Raw genomic sequence first — 14,156 nt, 5'->3', positions numbered from 1 at the left:
AAGAAATATGCCAACAGTTCATCCAGCTTCTCTGCACTCCCTTCTCCTCCAGAACATCTTGTATGTACTCTTATTGTCAAATATAATAGCCTCTAAGATTTCTGGAGAGATTTGACCCTCTAGACTTCCCCTTTCAGCTTACTTACTTATTTATTTATTTGTTTGTTGTTTAATTTCTATACCGCCTTTCATTAAAACAATCTCAAGTCAGTTCACACAAAAGTTAAAACAAGACTACAAAAGTTACACAATTAAAATATCAGCTAGAACATAAAAATACAGATCTGATTTAAAAAAACTAGCACAATATAACCATACAGGAGGCAGCAGCAATAGGAACAATCATACAAAAGCCTGGGCAAAAAGCCAAGATTTCACACACTTTCTAAAAACTGTGATGGAGACTGAGGAGTGGATGGCCACCGGGAGAGAATTCCAGAGTCTGGGGGCAACAACTGAGAAAGCCCTGTCCTGCGTGCACGACAGTCGAGCCTCCCTCATTGTTGGCACCTGGAGCAGAGCCCTCCCCCCGCCGATGACCTCATCAAGTGGGCAGCAACCTTGGTGAGTTGCCCCTCAGGTATCCAGGCTTCTTCTCTACTGGCCTCCTTACTTTTGAGAAATTTCTTCTCTCAAAGTCAGACGTGACTGTTGGCCTTTCTTGGTACTTTCCCACTTACATATAAGATAGTTCTATGGGCACTGTCTCCTATCAGTTCAAAATCATTTATATCTCACACCAAGTCGTAGATGCCACTTAGAATTAAATCCAGGGTCACCTCCTTTGGTCAATTCTATGGCCATTTGTTTGGCATAGCCATTTGTTATCTAGTTATGTTGCCTGTTTCTCAGTGCACCGCCCAGAGCCTTTGGATGGAGCAGTTTAGAAATGTAATAAATAAAACAAATACATAATTTGACACCCACTTATTGGTCCCAGCATATCCTTAGAATCATCAGTGACTAAGTCTGGAACACCCATTTGAGAACCATTGGTCTAGATGATAATAGACTTCATTGCAATAAAGCTGCATCCTACTAAGTTGCTTTTCTTGATGCCCCATACCATTTTGGCACACCACTAGAAGCAAGCAAGCTGAGGGATTGCCATGAGAGCTAGCACCAGAAGGTCTCTAAGCAGGGGTGTCAAACTCAAATCTGGTGGTGGGCCAGATTGGATTCCCATGCACCTCTGGGGGGCCAAACATAGCTTTGTGCCACCTTCTGTCACCTCATGCTCACCTCACACTACCTTTCCTGCTCCCTCCTTCTCTCACTCCTTCCTCCCCCCTCTCGTCTCGCCACTTAAATTAGCTGAATGCACTACTTTTACACGGAGAGAGAGGACAGACAAAAGAGAGGACGAGAAAGGGGATGGGGAGGCTTGATGAGAGACTGGGGAAAGAGGATGGAAGAGGGGGAGAGAAATACCAGTGGCGGAGGGGGAAAGAAGGAAGCCAGCGGGCACTTTGGTGCGTGGAAAAGAAGGAGCATCTTGGAGGGGAAGAAGGAAGCTGGCCAGCACTTTGGAAGCTGCAGCTTCAATGCAGGGGGCGGGGGAACGAAGGCCACTTCAGCATGTGGCAGGGGGAGGGGAAAGGAAAGAGCAGAGCAGCACAGTGTGGGGAAAGAAGGAAGGTCGGAAGGAGCTGCATGGGCCGAATGAGCCCATGGGCCGAGGGTTTGACAGCCCCACTCTAAGCACTACACCAGTTTGGGGGATGGGACAGAGATGAGCACTGCCCTTAGGGGAAGCTGGACTGGAGCTATTGGTGGCAAAGCAAAAAAGGCCTCCAAGTCTTGCTCGGAAACCACAAGCAGCCCTGTCAAGAAAGCTGTCAGATACTTAAAAATCCACTGATATTTATTAAGCAAACCTGTAATATTTATTTTAAAAAGTAGAGGAAGCAGAGATAAACTTGAACAAAGGTGTAGTCATGGAATAATGCATCTTCTCCTTCAGGGCAAAAAGGCTTTATGCATGTAGGCGTTCAATTTCAGCACGTACAATACTAGCATTCTTTTCCACCGCTGCAACTTTCTTGTCAATTTCTTTTTTCTAGGGGGAATACACAAAACAGAAAGTAACTCCTGTTAAAACAGAAAAAAGGCATCCTTGTAGCTGTAGGAAGGACTTCAAGAAAAGGGCTTTGCTACAGTTAAAGGGGTTGCAGTGGCAATTCACTGAGCAGCAAGAAGCAGGAAAGCTCCAGGACAGCATAGCAAGGAGCAAAAAGCACTGATTAGTTTAGCCACAACTCAGAGATCAATCATGAACACCATCTTAAAATCAAGGTGGAAAGATCTGTGGGCCCAAATGAAGTGAAGAGGAGCCCTATATGGCCATTTTTAAACTGTAGAAGAGACAAAGAGATAAGAGCAGCCAGACAAGATTCATGGCTACCCACAAACCATACGTACAACCAAGCCCTTCAATCTCTCTTCGCTAAGTTTCAAAAACTCTCGCACGGTCAGGTCACACACGTCCTTCTGGAGAGCAAGGAATGGACAATTGGGGGAGTGGCATCGGTGCTCTTCCCTAGAAATGAAGAGACAAACTATATTAGAGCAGAGGTCCTCAACGCAAGGCAGCACTTCCTGGGAGGAAGCATGGAGAAGCAAAGTTAAAGACAAAAAGCTCATCTCCAAATTTTCCCCACTAGAAGTATTAGCCGTGTTCCTTAGTCCTAAGCAACAGAAAGCAATTCACACCTGAACACCTTCCCCCTTCAGTGTAATATTTACATATCTATTCATGCAGTTTTTAGACCCATCACATCTCAAAGTCTTGGGTTCAAAAACTGTATAAACTCAACTATCATATTATTCTATTCCTGACTGCAAAGTCAACAAAACAAGACATCTTGCATTGCTTCTGAAAACCTGGCTCTGAAAAGTTGTCGGAGGAAAGACATTCTATAGGTAAGGGACAGTCACAAAGAACACCCTCATGTTTGCCCACGTTAAATTGAAATTTAAGAGACAGCACTCTCAGTTTAGTCATAAACTGACTACATAGTCAAAAGATAATATGGGATGGTGGCCTTGAACTGGTGGTCTGGAATCACTAACACACTGGATGTGGGTAAACAAACGGCAACTCAATCTAGAGAAGACAAAGATGTTTCTGGTCAGCAGGCAAGTCCAGGGAGAGGATTCACACAGAATCCAGCAAGAGGAGTTCTGAATAGAGTAGCACTCTCCACAAAAGATCAGGTTTCAGCTTGAAGTGCTCTTGGACCCAGCACTACAGTTAAGACTCTCAGGCGGCAGCAGTGGCCAGGAACACCTTTGCCCCGCCAATGGCACCCATTCCTGGAGAAAGCATCTGGCCACCATTACATATGCTTTAGTTACATTTAAACCTGATTACTGTAATGTGCTTCATGTGGGGCTGCATTTAAAAACCATTTGGAAATTGAGCTTGTTCTGAATGCATCTGCTGGAGTGTTAAGTGGAGGTAGCTAGCTTGTGTTACTTCATGCCTGTACCAGCACCAGCAGCTTCTGGTTCATTACCAGGCTCAACGTAAGGAGCTGGTTCTTCTGTTCCAAGGTCTGAACAATTTTGAACCATACCTAAAGGAAGGTCTCCACCCGTTTAGTCCTGCCTGTCCTCTATGATCAGCTGCGGGGGCCCTTGAGGGTCCCCTCAGCAACTGCAGTACGGTTGGCAGAGACGAAAGAGCCTTTTGGGTGGCAGCACTGAAACTGTGGAGCTTCCTGTCCTGTTCCTAGTTTAATGTCCTAGTTCTTGATTGGGGGAAAGTGCAGGAAGCATCCCTAGAAAAAGTAGATGTGTTTTCTGCAGGGACACCCTCATACTCAAAGCAGCCTTACAGACTATGCAGCCCTAGCTGATCTTGCGGTTATCCCAGCTGCCATATGCAAGGCTGTTGGGAAAGAACCAGTGCAGGTTAAAAACCCCTACCTTTGTATACTGCAGAAACTGCACACACGGAAACAGCACCTCTGATCCCCTAAATTAAAGTAGTGTGGGTCTCTCCTTAAGAGACTCAGATTCCAAATAGCTGGAAAAGGAATGAAATTGCCAGATCTAAGCAGTCAGGCCTCAGCACTACCAAGACTTACTTGGCTATCCGTATTTGATGCCCATGATAAGCCTCTGTGTTGGGTCTGCTTTAAAGCAAATCATTTATGTCAAATATGGACACAGGGAATCTCTAGGCTCAGATGTCCAGGCAGTTCTGTGGCTGCAGAAACATCACTTATTTTTCAGGATACCAAGAGGGAATTCAGTTCAGAGACTTTATTAGCATTACTGGCTTGCAGAGCAGCCATTCAGGCTTTTCAGAGGCATACACACGGTGGTCCAGGAAGCCAGCACAGATTATGTAAATGCAGTTCATGTCACTCTGCAGAATCTAAACACCTGCTACTACAAGTAATATCTCCAGATGCTTAGAGATCAAACACAGCCTGGCTATGGCAAGTGGTTTCACTTGCTCTAGAGCAGCTGTATTTCAAAGGCTCATTGCAAAGAAGATAACACATGGGAACAACCCATTATTCACTCCTTAAAATAAATTGGTTATCAGCCTCTATCTTCATCGTAAGGTCAGTGAAACCAGTTTTGCAGTGTTGTCTTAGTACAGCCATTGACATGCAGCATCCCCTGCTAACTGAGCAAAGAGATACCTTTTAAAGTGGTGATTCTCTTATACTTAGCAGGGGGAGAGCAACCGGCCCTATCCAGCCCCAGCACAGCATTCCTCCAGTGGCTGTTGCTGGTGTCTACCTTATGTTTCGTTTTAGATTGTGAGCCCTTTGGGGACAGGGGACCATATTATTTATGTATTATTTATTTTTCTATGTTTTTATTATTCTATTTTTCAAAATTCTTTGAGAATTTTGTTGAAGAGCGGTATATAAATATCCGTACTAGTAGTAGCAGTAGTAGTATTGATCTGCTTGCACTGCACATGGTTTGTTTGCAAGATACGCACATAGGATCATCATCAGGCTCCCATCCCTCCAGCTCCTTCCAGCAAAATAAGCATTGGACCACATCCGGTGCATTCTCATTAGGACAGTGAATGAATCCTGCTTCTGCCATCTGGAGGGGGAGAAAAGGCAAAGAGAGAGGGAGAAATTTGTTTTAAAAGGGCATGAATTCTAGTCACACATCCAAGATTTCTGGACTGGGAGGCCAGAGTGAAAGTCTGGCTGCAGGTTCTCACAGCTCCAAACAGCTTCTGTTCCTTGGTCTCTTAATCTGAGGCACATCACCAAAGAGTAGTGTATCTCTTTGCTCAGTTAACAGAGGATGCTGCATATCAATGGCTGTACTAAGACAACACTGCAAAACTAGTTTCACTGACCATACAATGAAGATGGAGGCTGATAACCAATTTATTTTAAGGAGTGAACCAAAGGACCCTTTCCTTAGCATGAGAGGGCAACAGCAGAGCCACTCTGTCTTCATTACTGTAGGACACTTGTCTTTTGGCTTCCCAAGCTGTTGAGACCCACCAGATCATTTTTAGAGGGGCTGGTCCTACTGCCCTGAAAGCATTAGCAGAAAATGAGCACATCCTGTTGGAAAGTGTGCCTTTTTGTGTAAAATCATTCTAGAAAACAGTTAAGGAGAATTGAGGAACTCTTCCTTCAAGAGGAAGCATGAAGAGGTTTCTCAAAAGTAAATGGATGCAAGAAGTGAAGGTCGAAGGTACTACTCTTATTTTGGATTAATATTCTAATCATTTTTTATTCATTTTAAACACTTAGACAAGTAGATACTTATTCCCTGAACAAAGAGAACAAGCAAGTTCAGAAGAAGAGTTCTACCCTGGCTTTCTCTTCAACGTGCTTGTTTTCTGTGTGCAGAAAATAGTTTCATATGGAGGAGCAATCAATCACGCAAACCCGCCTGTAGTCTGAAATGATGCAGCCCAGAAACAAGTTTACCAACTCAGTGAGAATCAATTCTGCATTGCAGAATTATTAAGACTATAATTTCCTGTACACGTTAACTTGCAAGCAAGTCTTACTGAAAATCTTACTTCCAAGTAAACACAGGACTGGCTCCCTACGGAGGCAGAGTGAGACAGCCACCTCACCTCAGGCAGCAGACTGGCAGCAGTGGGAGAGGACACCCCCTCTGCCTGCCTCCACTGGCCCCATCACCACCTCTCCCTTTTCCCAGCAGTGCATCAGCCGCCACCACTCCTGCTCCCACTCAGAGCAGAAAGAAGCAAAGAATAAGAGAGAGTAGAGGGCTGGAGCAAAGATGCTGAAGTCCACCAGCTTATTCCTCCCCGCCGCCCCTCAGGCTTGCTTCTGCTCCTTCCCCACCCTCTGACTTTCAAAAGTCAGTGAGAGAAGAGGTGGCAGTACGGCTACTGTGCTGTAAGTGGAGGGGGAGTGTGTCACAGGGGTGGTAGTGGCCTCCGTCTGCCACCAGAGGTAGAAGTGGGTGAAGGGCAGCTATCGGGTCACTCTACATGCTGGGGGGAATGGGGACGGATGCTGCCAGGCATGCAGGGGGAAGAACAGCTAGCAGCATCCTCCATGTGCTATGGAGCAAGGGAAAATGGCATGCTCTGCACACCACTGGAGGTTAGGTGGAGAGGGAGGGAAAGAGTGGCTAGCACAGGTGTGGTGGTGGGGAGAGTGGCTAGCAACACACTCTCCCAGGGGATGGAGGCAGCAGCACTTTGCCCTGCGGCCTCAGACACTAGGAGACAGTGGGCTGGGCCTGAGTAAAGGCATATACAATTGAACTCTTTTAACTTTTAAAAACATGTATATCCTATCTTCCTCACGGCATTCAGGACAATTATACATGGGGTTCCTACACAGCCACCAATCCAGGCACCAACCTTGCTTCAGCAAGGTGGCTATACCACGTGCCCTTAGATTACGCAGTGGGGCCCATTTTTAGTGCCAATCAAAAGCATCTTCCCAGTCTACAAAAGGAAGTGGGGTGAATTATTACTTGTTCAGGACTATGCTTAGCTGTGGCAGAGAAGTATCCATGGTTCGCTCACTTTTGAGAGCCTCTTACTTGGGGACAGCACATAAAAAGAGAGTGTTACAATTTTTGAATGCCATCTGTGCTACTACTGGGACCTGTGTGAGCGAAGTGATGAGAAGGCTGGACCATAGGTTTGCTTCCCCAATAATTTAAAGCTCCAGTCTTACCCATATTAACTTAACAGCAGTGATTGGCAGAGGCTAAACTACAAGTAGTTCAACTACTAAACTACTTTTCATGTAGCCATTTTACAACTACTTTATGATAAATAGTTCAAAAAACATAGTTAAACTACTTTTGTTGCTAAATGGCAATAATTAGAACAAGTTGTTCTAATAAGAACTGATCAGCTTACTTTCCTTTCACTGTCTCTACAACTGGACTAAATTTGGTTCAAATCGAGGTCCACATGTTGGATCTCTTGCACCTCAAATGTTCATGCTTCCACCATCTTGGATCAGAGTGGATGACATCATTACAGACCACACCATTGAGGGGTGCTTATGTGCCACTCACTACAACTGTACCAAATTTGGTTCAACACAGTCCTCAAGTTAGTGCACTTTGCGCCTCAAAAGTTTACACAGCTACCACTCTGGATCGGGGTGGATGACATCATCACAAACTACACCATTGGGGCATCCTTACGTGTCCATACAGCTGTAGTAAATTTGGTTCAATTTGGTTAGACTGTCTACAACTTAGCGCACTTGAGCCTCAGAAGTTTACATGTCCGTCATCTTGAATCTGTGTGGATGACATCATCACAAACTACGCTGTTGTGTCCCTGTGTGTCACTCACTTCAATTGTACCTAATTTGGTTTAAATTGGTTAGACAGTCCACAAATGATAGCCTGTTTGCACCTCAGATGTTCACGAGGCCTCCAGCTTGAACTGGAGTGGATGACATCATCACACACCACACCATTATGGCATCCTTATGTGTCCCTACAGCTGTAGCAAATTTGGTTTAAATCAATCACAAGCAGTTCACAAGTTAGCCCACTTGTGCCTCAAAAGTTTACGCATCTGCCATCTTGGATCGGGTTGGATAACATCATCACAAACTACGCCGTTGAGATGTCCCTATGTGTCATACAACTGTACTTGATTTGGTTCATATTGGTCCAGGCATTGCAAAGTCGATGTGGGGTTGGGGGACATGCACACAGACGGACACACACAGAATGCCAGGTGATCTCATAAGCCTACTGGAAAGTAGGCTAAAAATAAACATTAGATTTAAAAGGGACCTTGGAGGTCCTGTTGCCCAATAGTCCATCTCATGTAAACTGCTTCATTTGCCCTTTTGGGTGGGGGGACAGACTTTTAAAATCTCTTCTGTATTCTACCAAAGAAAACTACATTCCATGGGTGTCGACACCAACTTATGGCACAACTTTACCTTTACTTTAGTTCCAATTACTTTTATTAAGATTACATCTATTTTTTAAAGGAGAGCTGATCTTTGTGGCAGCAAGCATAAATTGTCCCTTTTGCTAAGCAGGGGACACCCTGATTTGCATTTGAATGGGAGACTACTACCTGTGTGAGCACTGTAAGATATTCCCCTTAGGGGATGGAGATGTTTTCATCCCAAACTGCAAAGAGAAAAAGATGGGAGAAAGAGGAGGAAGGAGATGGGTAGTGTAGGGATGGTAAAACGTTTGCCAGAAGGTAACTTCAACCTCCGTAGAAGTTGAGCTGAGGCTCAGTTGGTGGCAAAGGAAAGATGGTGACAGAATGGGCTGGAAAGAGCATCGGCATGCAGAAGGTTCCGAGTTCCCTCCCTGGCAACATCTCCAAGATAGGTCTGAGAGAGTTTCCTGCCTGCAACCTTGGAGAAGCCGCTGCCAGTCGACAACACTGACTGAGCTAGATGGATCAATGGTCTGACTTCATAAATGGCAGCTTCCTATATAATGCCTAAGGTGCCGATCTGAACACGCCAGTGGGGTTTATTTCTTTGAGCAAACATACAAGGGTGTGTGTTTAAGAGAACTTCGCTATGAGCCCCACTGCTGCCCATTGAAAGGATCCGGAGAAGCTCGTCTGCAGTTGCCACCGAGAGCTCGTCTGATGGCTGCACGGGGGGCGGGCCTTCTCTGTTGCCCTCCCAGGACTCCGGAATGCGCTGCCTGCGGAAATAAGAGCTCATCCCCATCTCGGCCAACTTTTTAAAAAGTCGTTAAAGACACATTCATTCACCCAAGCTTTTTAACTATACTTGAGGTTTTAAATTGTTTCGAGGTTGGTTTATGTTGCTGTACACCGGCCAGAGACGGAAGTTTGAGGCAATGTACAAACATCATAAATAGAACAATAAATAAATTGGGAACGTTTCTAGGGGTGTTGCAGGCTGGGAGAAATCGGTCTCTCACCCGGTCTGGAGTGCAGCTGCAATCGGAGACGAAGGGCCATTGTGCGAAAGTGGCCAAACGGTGCTCCTTCAGGTACGGGTTCAGGTCCTGGTCCTGGTCCTGGTGCAGTTCTGGCGGCCGCGGGGAAGCAGCTCCGGTACCCGCCATATTTACCGCGCAGCATTCAAACCCTTAGCGGGCGAAAAACGGCCGCGCCACGCTTGGAGGAAGATTGGCCCCTGAGGAATGCTGAGCATGCTGGGAGCTGTAGTACTGACTGCAGTTAGTGATGTTTAAGGTCGTCCTACAAATATTTTATTATTAGTAGTAGTATTCGTATTTTAAGGTGGGGGGGGGCGCAAAACGAACAAACGAGAAACCAGAAGAGTAACAGGTATTCATGCCCCAATGAATGTTAGTCTTCTGGTTTCTCGTGTGTTCGTTTTGCTTCAATAAACTAACACCACGACGACGCCTAGGAGTTTAAAGACGAAGCTCTCGCTTGCAATGACGAACTTTCCACCTTATATATGCGGCACAAGGGTGCTGAAAATACATAAGCATCGATGCAAACTTTTAAATAGCGCAGTCAAGTTTAGTAACTCTCATCCATTATATCACTTTGAAATAGGTGTGAAGAAGGTGATTTTGTTCACGATCTGGCGGAGCCTTTCAAAAACAAGATCGGTGGTCAAGCTGTTGCTCGTCACTGCCCAAAATACGTGTGATGCTTACACCACGTCAGGAATGATGAACCCAAGGTTTAACTTTTATAAGAAGGTGGGTGCACGCAGGCACAGTCAGAGTTTATTAGAGTACGCTTCCTCAGTCAGTGCAGATAGAAGGTTTGCTTTAGTTAGAAAAAAGTATTGTGTACTGGTTAAAAGGTTTCAGAATAGGCAGAAATGCAACACGTGTACCCTTCCCTATTGCTTTATCCATCGTGAGGGAGGTGTGTATCTGGTGAATGTTTGTGGGCTAAACAGCTTTAAAGCCAAGGTACAGGAGTCTGCCCCTCACCACCTTAACCTTGTTTTAAAAAAAGAAAAAAATCTTAGATTCTTTTCTGTTTCTGAGACAGCCGAAGACAGTATTAATTTAAATTACAGGAGGCAGTCTGCAAGTAACAAGTCTGTGCTTTTAGCATTTATAAAATATCACCAGGTTATGCTTCTGTAATTATTGCATAGAGCCACCTAATGGCGCAGCGGGGAAATGACTTGACTAGCAAACCAGAGATTGCCGGTTTGAATCCCTGCTGGTATGTTTCCCAGACTATGGGAACGATGCCACCTATATCGGGCAGCAGTGACAAAGGAAGATGCTGAAAGGCATAATTTCATACTACGCAGGAGGAGGCAATGGTAAACCCCTCCTGTATTCTACCAAAGACAACTACAGGGCTCTGGGCGCCAGGAGCCGACACCGATTCAACAGCACACTTTACCTTTACCTAATTATTGCATCTCTATCTGTTGAGTTTCTTGTTGTCTTGTGAGGCATTTAAAAACATGGGAGCTTTGCTCGTTGTCTGCTAGAGAGGAGAAACATTTCAGGACGTGGGAGTGAAGACCTGTCTGACTCCTGGGCAGAGTTCCAGAGATACCATCATCCCATGTGGGGCTGAGTGTTGCTCCTTAACCACCCTATCTCCCACTCTGCAGCACCTATTCTACACAGAGCCATTTAACAGGTGGCTACCTGTAGAAAGCACTTTCCTTTGTAATGGCTGCTGGAACTGCATGGTGCGAGATAGATAGATAGATAGATAGATAGCTATTTCAGAGTACTGTGATGCAAAGGAACCTCTCTAGCCCTGTCCTCCCTATTTGAGTTTATACATTAATTCATCTATGCTTTCATTGGTCCAGCCCCATTCATGGAGGATTCTTTCAGTTGCCCTGGGAGTTATTCACACATGGCTTCATGCTGCTGGGTATCTGAAGAGCAAATCTACTTTGCAGCAGATTCACAGATGTTTAATTTGGGGAATTAAATGGACAGTGCACATAGGGCCAGTTCCTCTCCTCAATCCCTGCAGATTCTTATCCTATGCGCGTTCCCACCGCTTGCTCCGGGTTTTTTATCCAACCAATCCCATCCCAGAGGAGGAGGCAAGAGAGTATTTTTTTGTTTTGTTGTTAGTTTGACAATTCATTATGGAATACTGCAAGACCAAGCAGCCAGAGATCAAACAACAGAACGCTTAACCTGAACCCTGCCTTTGTGAGTGACTGCAATCAGCTCAGACACAAAGGGCTCAGGTTACATCTTGCTTTTAACTCAGGAATTTCTCCCTCCCCCTCCCCTTCTGGACTCTCTCATTCTCCCTGTGGCCCCTCCTCCTTCCTCAGCCAGCCATTCTGCTTCTTTCCCCGAGGTGGATGGTGTGAAATGCTACTCATCTTTATAGCAAGCTTTCCTGGCAGCATTCTGCAGACAGGGACCCGTGCACCACAGCTGGGTCCACAGCAGAGTGCAGAAATGCTTCTGTGATTCAGCATTGTTGAGGGTGCCTTCTGGGCTGAGAAGCATCTCCTGTGGGGAATCGTGGCCAGTGTCTCACTTGCTCCTAGTTTGTGACTTCAGCGCAGCACCCCTGAAGGGGCTGGAGAGGGCTTTCTCCGCTGAGAGTGGTTTGTCAGGAATCGCCTCCACCCAAGGGGACATCTGTGTGTGTATTATATAGGCCGCCTGGCTCTAATGTAACCTGACAGAAACATGAGCTGAAAGGACCTCTTCCACAGAACAGCATCAATCTGCCACAACCCCTCCCCCACCACCCCAGCACTTGCAATTGCAAATCTCCTTTGCGGACACCTGGGTGGATTTCAAGTGTGGGTTTGGAAAGAAGCCCCTCCACATACCACAGAAAAACTTGGGGGCATGACAGAAGCCTTGGGGTGTTTCCCCCTGCAAAAGCCACTGGAAATCGAGGATTTTTTAAAGCCGGACATAATTCGGGGGCTAAGCCAGAATGCCTAGCCATGATTTGGGGGAAAACAGAGTCCTGTCTGTACTGGTCCCCTCTGTACTGGTCCCTGCAGGGACTTCGGGGTAAATACAGCTAATATGTGGACTGGCACACTCCATTCCGTAGTAGATTCGAACCACAAGCCACGTGTGTAAAGCTACCTGGAAATGAGAATGGGGCATCCTGCTAAAGAACCATTCAGACGGTGGTTCCTTGTTGTACTGAGATGGCTGTGAAGGGGATACTTGGACAGAATAGGGTTATCATTTCTTTTAAGTACACGAGAAGAGCCCTGCTGCACCAGACCAAATGCCCATCAAGCCCAGCATACTGTTTCCCACAGTGGCCAATCAGAAACCTCTAGGAAGCCCACAAGCAGGGCTCATAGCCCCCACTATTGCTTCCCCCCACCCAGCAACAACTGGTATTTGGAGGTAGACTGCCTCTGAAGCCATACGTAGCATATAGCCATCATGACTAGTAGTCACTAACAGACATGCCCTCCATGAATTTATCTGTTCCCCATTTGAAGTCATCTAGGCTATTGGCTGCCCTTTTCCTGATGAAGGAGGGTTCTGCACTCCTAAACACAGCAGAATCGGTAGAAATTCAGCAGGTGTTTCCCAGCATAGAGATGCCATGCCATAATGGGGAATTGAGTTTCTGCCTACCATACATCTTAAACACAGCACGGTTGTCAGGAATTGGCAACCTCAACCACAGGAAAGTAGGACTGCCTTTTTTCTTCCTGCTCCTCCACCCAGCCCCACAGTGTTTCCTTTAAGAAACAGACTCTGCTTCTCAAAGGAAACACTGTGGGGCTGGGTGGAAGAAGCGTCTTATGTCCTGAGCTGCATTGCATTGTTCAGGAAAAAAACCAAGTGCCTTTTCTCAGATAATCTCAGGAGAGCCTTTCAAAACAGATAATCACATTTCCAGGCAGCCTAGACAGCTCAGGTTCTTAATAAGGCAACATGCAGTCAAGCCTCAATGTGTTTGCTCAGAAGTAAGTCCCACTGAGTCTAATGCAATGCTCACTCCCAGCTAAGTATGTATGGGACTGCAGCCTAAACATTGAGTTACAGTTATGAGAATCAGCTTTCATTTACATGTACCCTCAAAAAGAAATGTCTGTTTGTAAATGCTTTAAAATAAGGAATGTTGTATATCTGTGCACAGTGATTTCCTTCAGCAAAATCAAACAGTAAGTTAGGGTATTTTGCACTGCTAAATGGGGAAAATGTGAAGAATAACCAGTATAGATATTTCTGGAAGGACAACAGCCCATTTTAAAAGCAAAACACCAAAAACCACGTAGAATCTGAGCTAAATGTTACATTAGCTCAGTACTTGGTGCAGTGCCTGGAATCCAGGAACATGCTCAAACTGACAGAAACATGCCAATGCCTTTTGCTTTAGCTATCACCCTGCATCTCTGTGCTCTTGGCAGCACTGGCTCACCTGAATGCAAAAGGGGGAGAGAAACTGCCAAAACGCACACCTCACCATGCCATCCACAGTCCACTCTCTGGCATAAAACAGAGCAGCTATGACAACTGAGATGTCTTCGCCAAGATGAAGCGTACTCAGCCTTGCCATACCCAAAGAAAAAGACAGCATCAAGAACAGGCTGTCTCAGTATTGTTATTGCAACAACTGTGCCAACCTTTGTTTTAGAATCCCTTAGCTGCCCATCTCAAGGGGATTTACTTGAGACTCTGTCTTGTGCTCTTAGTACATGGAAGAGAGGGAAGAGAGCTGGTCTTGTGGTAGCAAGCATGACTTGTCCCCTTAAGCTAAGCAGGGTCCACCCTGGTTGCATACA

The 14,156-nt window shown here is 45.7% G+C and overlaps 2 protein-coding genes across 3 annotated transcripts in view; one reads left to right on the top strand and one right to left on the bottom strand.

Annotated features, from left to right (window-relative positions):
• Nucleotides 1-1,863: 1,863 nt before the first annotated feature.
• On the bottom strand, nt 1,864-10,007 carry BIRC5 (baculoviral IAP repeat containing 5). 2 transcript variants are annotated; one of them, XM_053300690.1, is made up of 4 exons: nt 9,379-9,726; nt 4,967-5,076; nt 2,422-2,539; nt 1,864-2,059 (listed from the first exon to the last, which is right to left on the bottom strand). In XM_053300690.1, exons 1-4 carry the CDS (start codon nt 9,523-9,525, stop codon nt 1,976-1,978), a joined length of 459 nt encoding a protein of 152 aa, XP_053156665.1. In that variant the 5' UTR covers nt 9,526-9,726; the 3' UTR covers nt 1,864-1,975. The 2 variants fall into 2 exon arrangements, with proteins under 2 accessions (XP_053156665.1, XP_053156666.1); XM_053300691.1 differs by lacking the exon at nt 1,864-2,059 and having other exon boundaries at nt 4,903-5,076; nt 9,379-10,007.
• The window catches only part of TK1 (thymidine kinase 1), a 38,211-nt gene continuing 34,043 nt past the window's right edge, over nt 9,989-14,156 (top strand). Inside the window, exon 1 of the mRNA XM_053300689.1 lies at nt 9,989-10,137. The gene's annotated coding sequence lies outside the window, so the exon portion shown is untranslated. The remainder of the gene's footprint in view (nt 10,138-14,156) is intronic.

The sequence above is a fragment of the Hemicordylus capensis genome, chromosome 2, assembly GCF_027244095.1.
Source record: "Hemicordylus capensis ecotype Gifberg chromosome 2, rHemCap1.1.pri, whole genome shotgun sequence".
NCBI classification, from domain to species: Eukaryota; Metazoa; Chordata; class Lepidosauria; order Squamata; family Cordylidae; genus Hemicordylus; species Hemicordylus capensis.
Note: the sequence above shows the minus strand (reverse complement) of the source record. Positions and strands in the feature narration are given on the sequence as shown.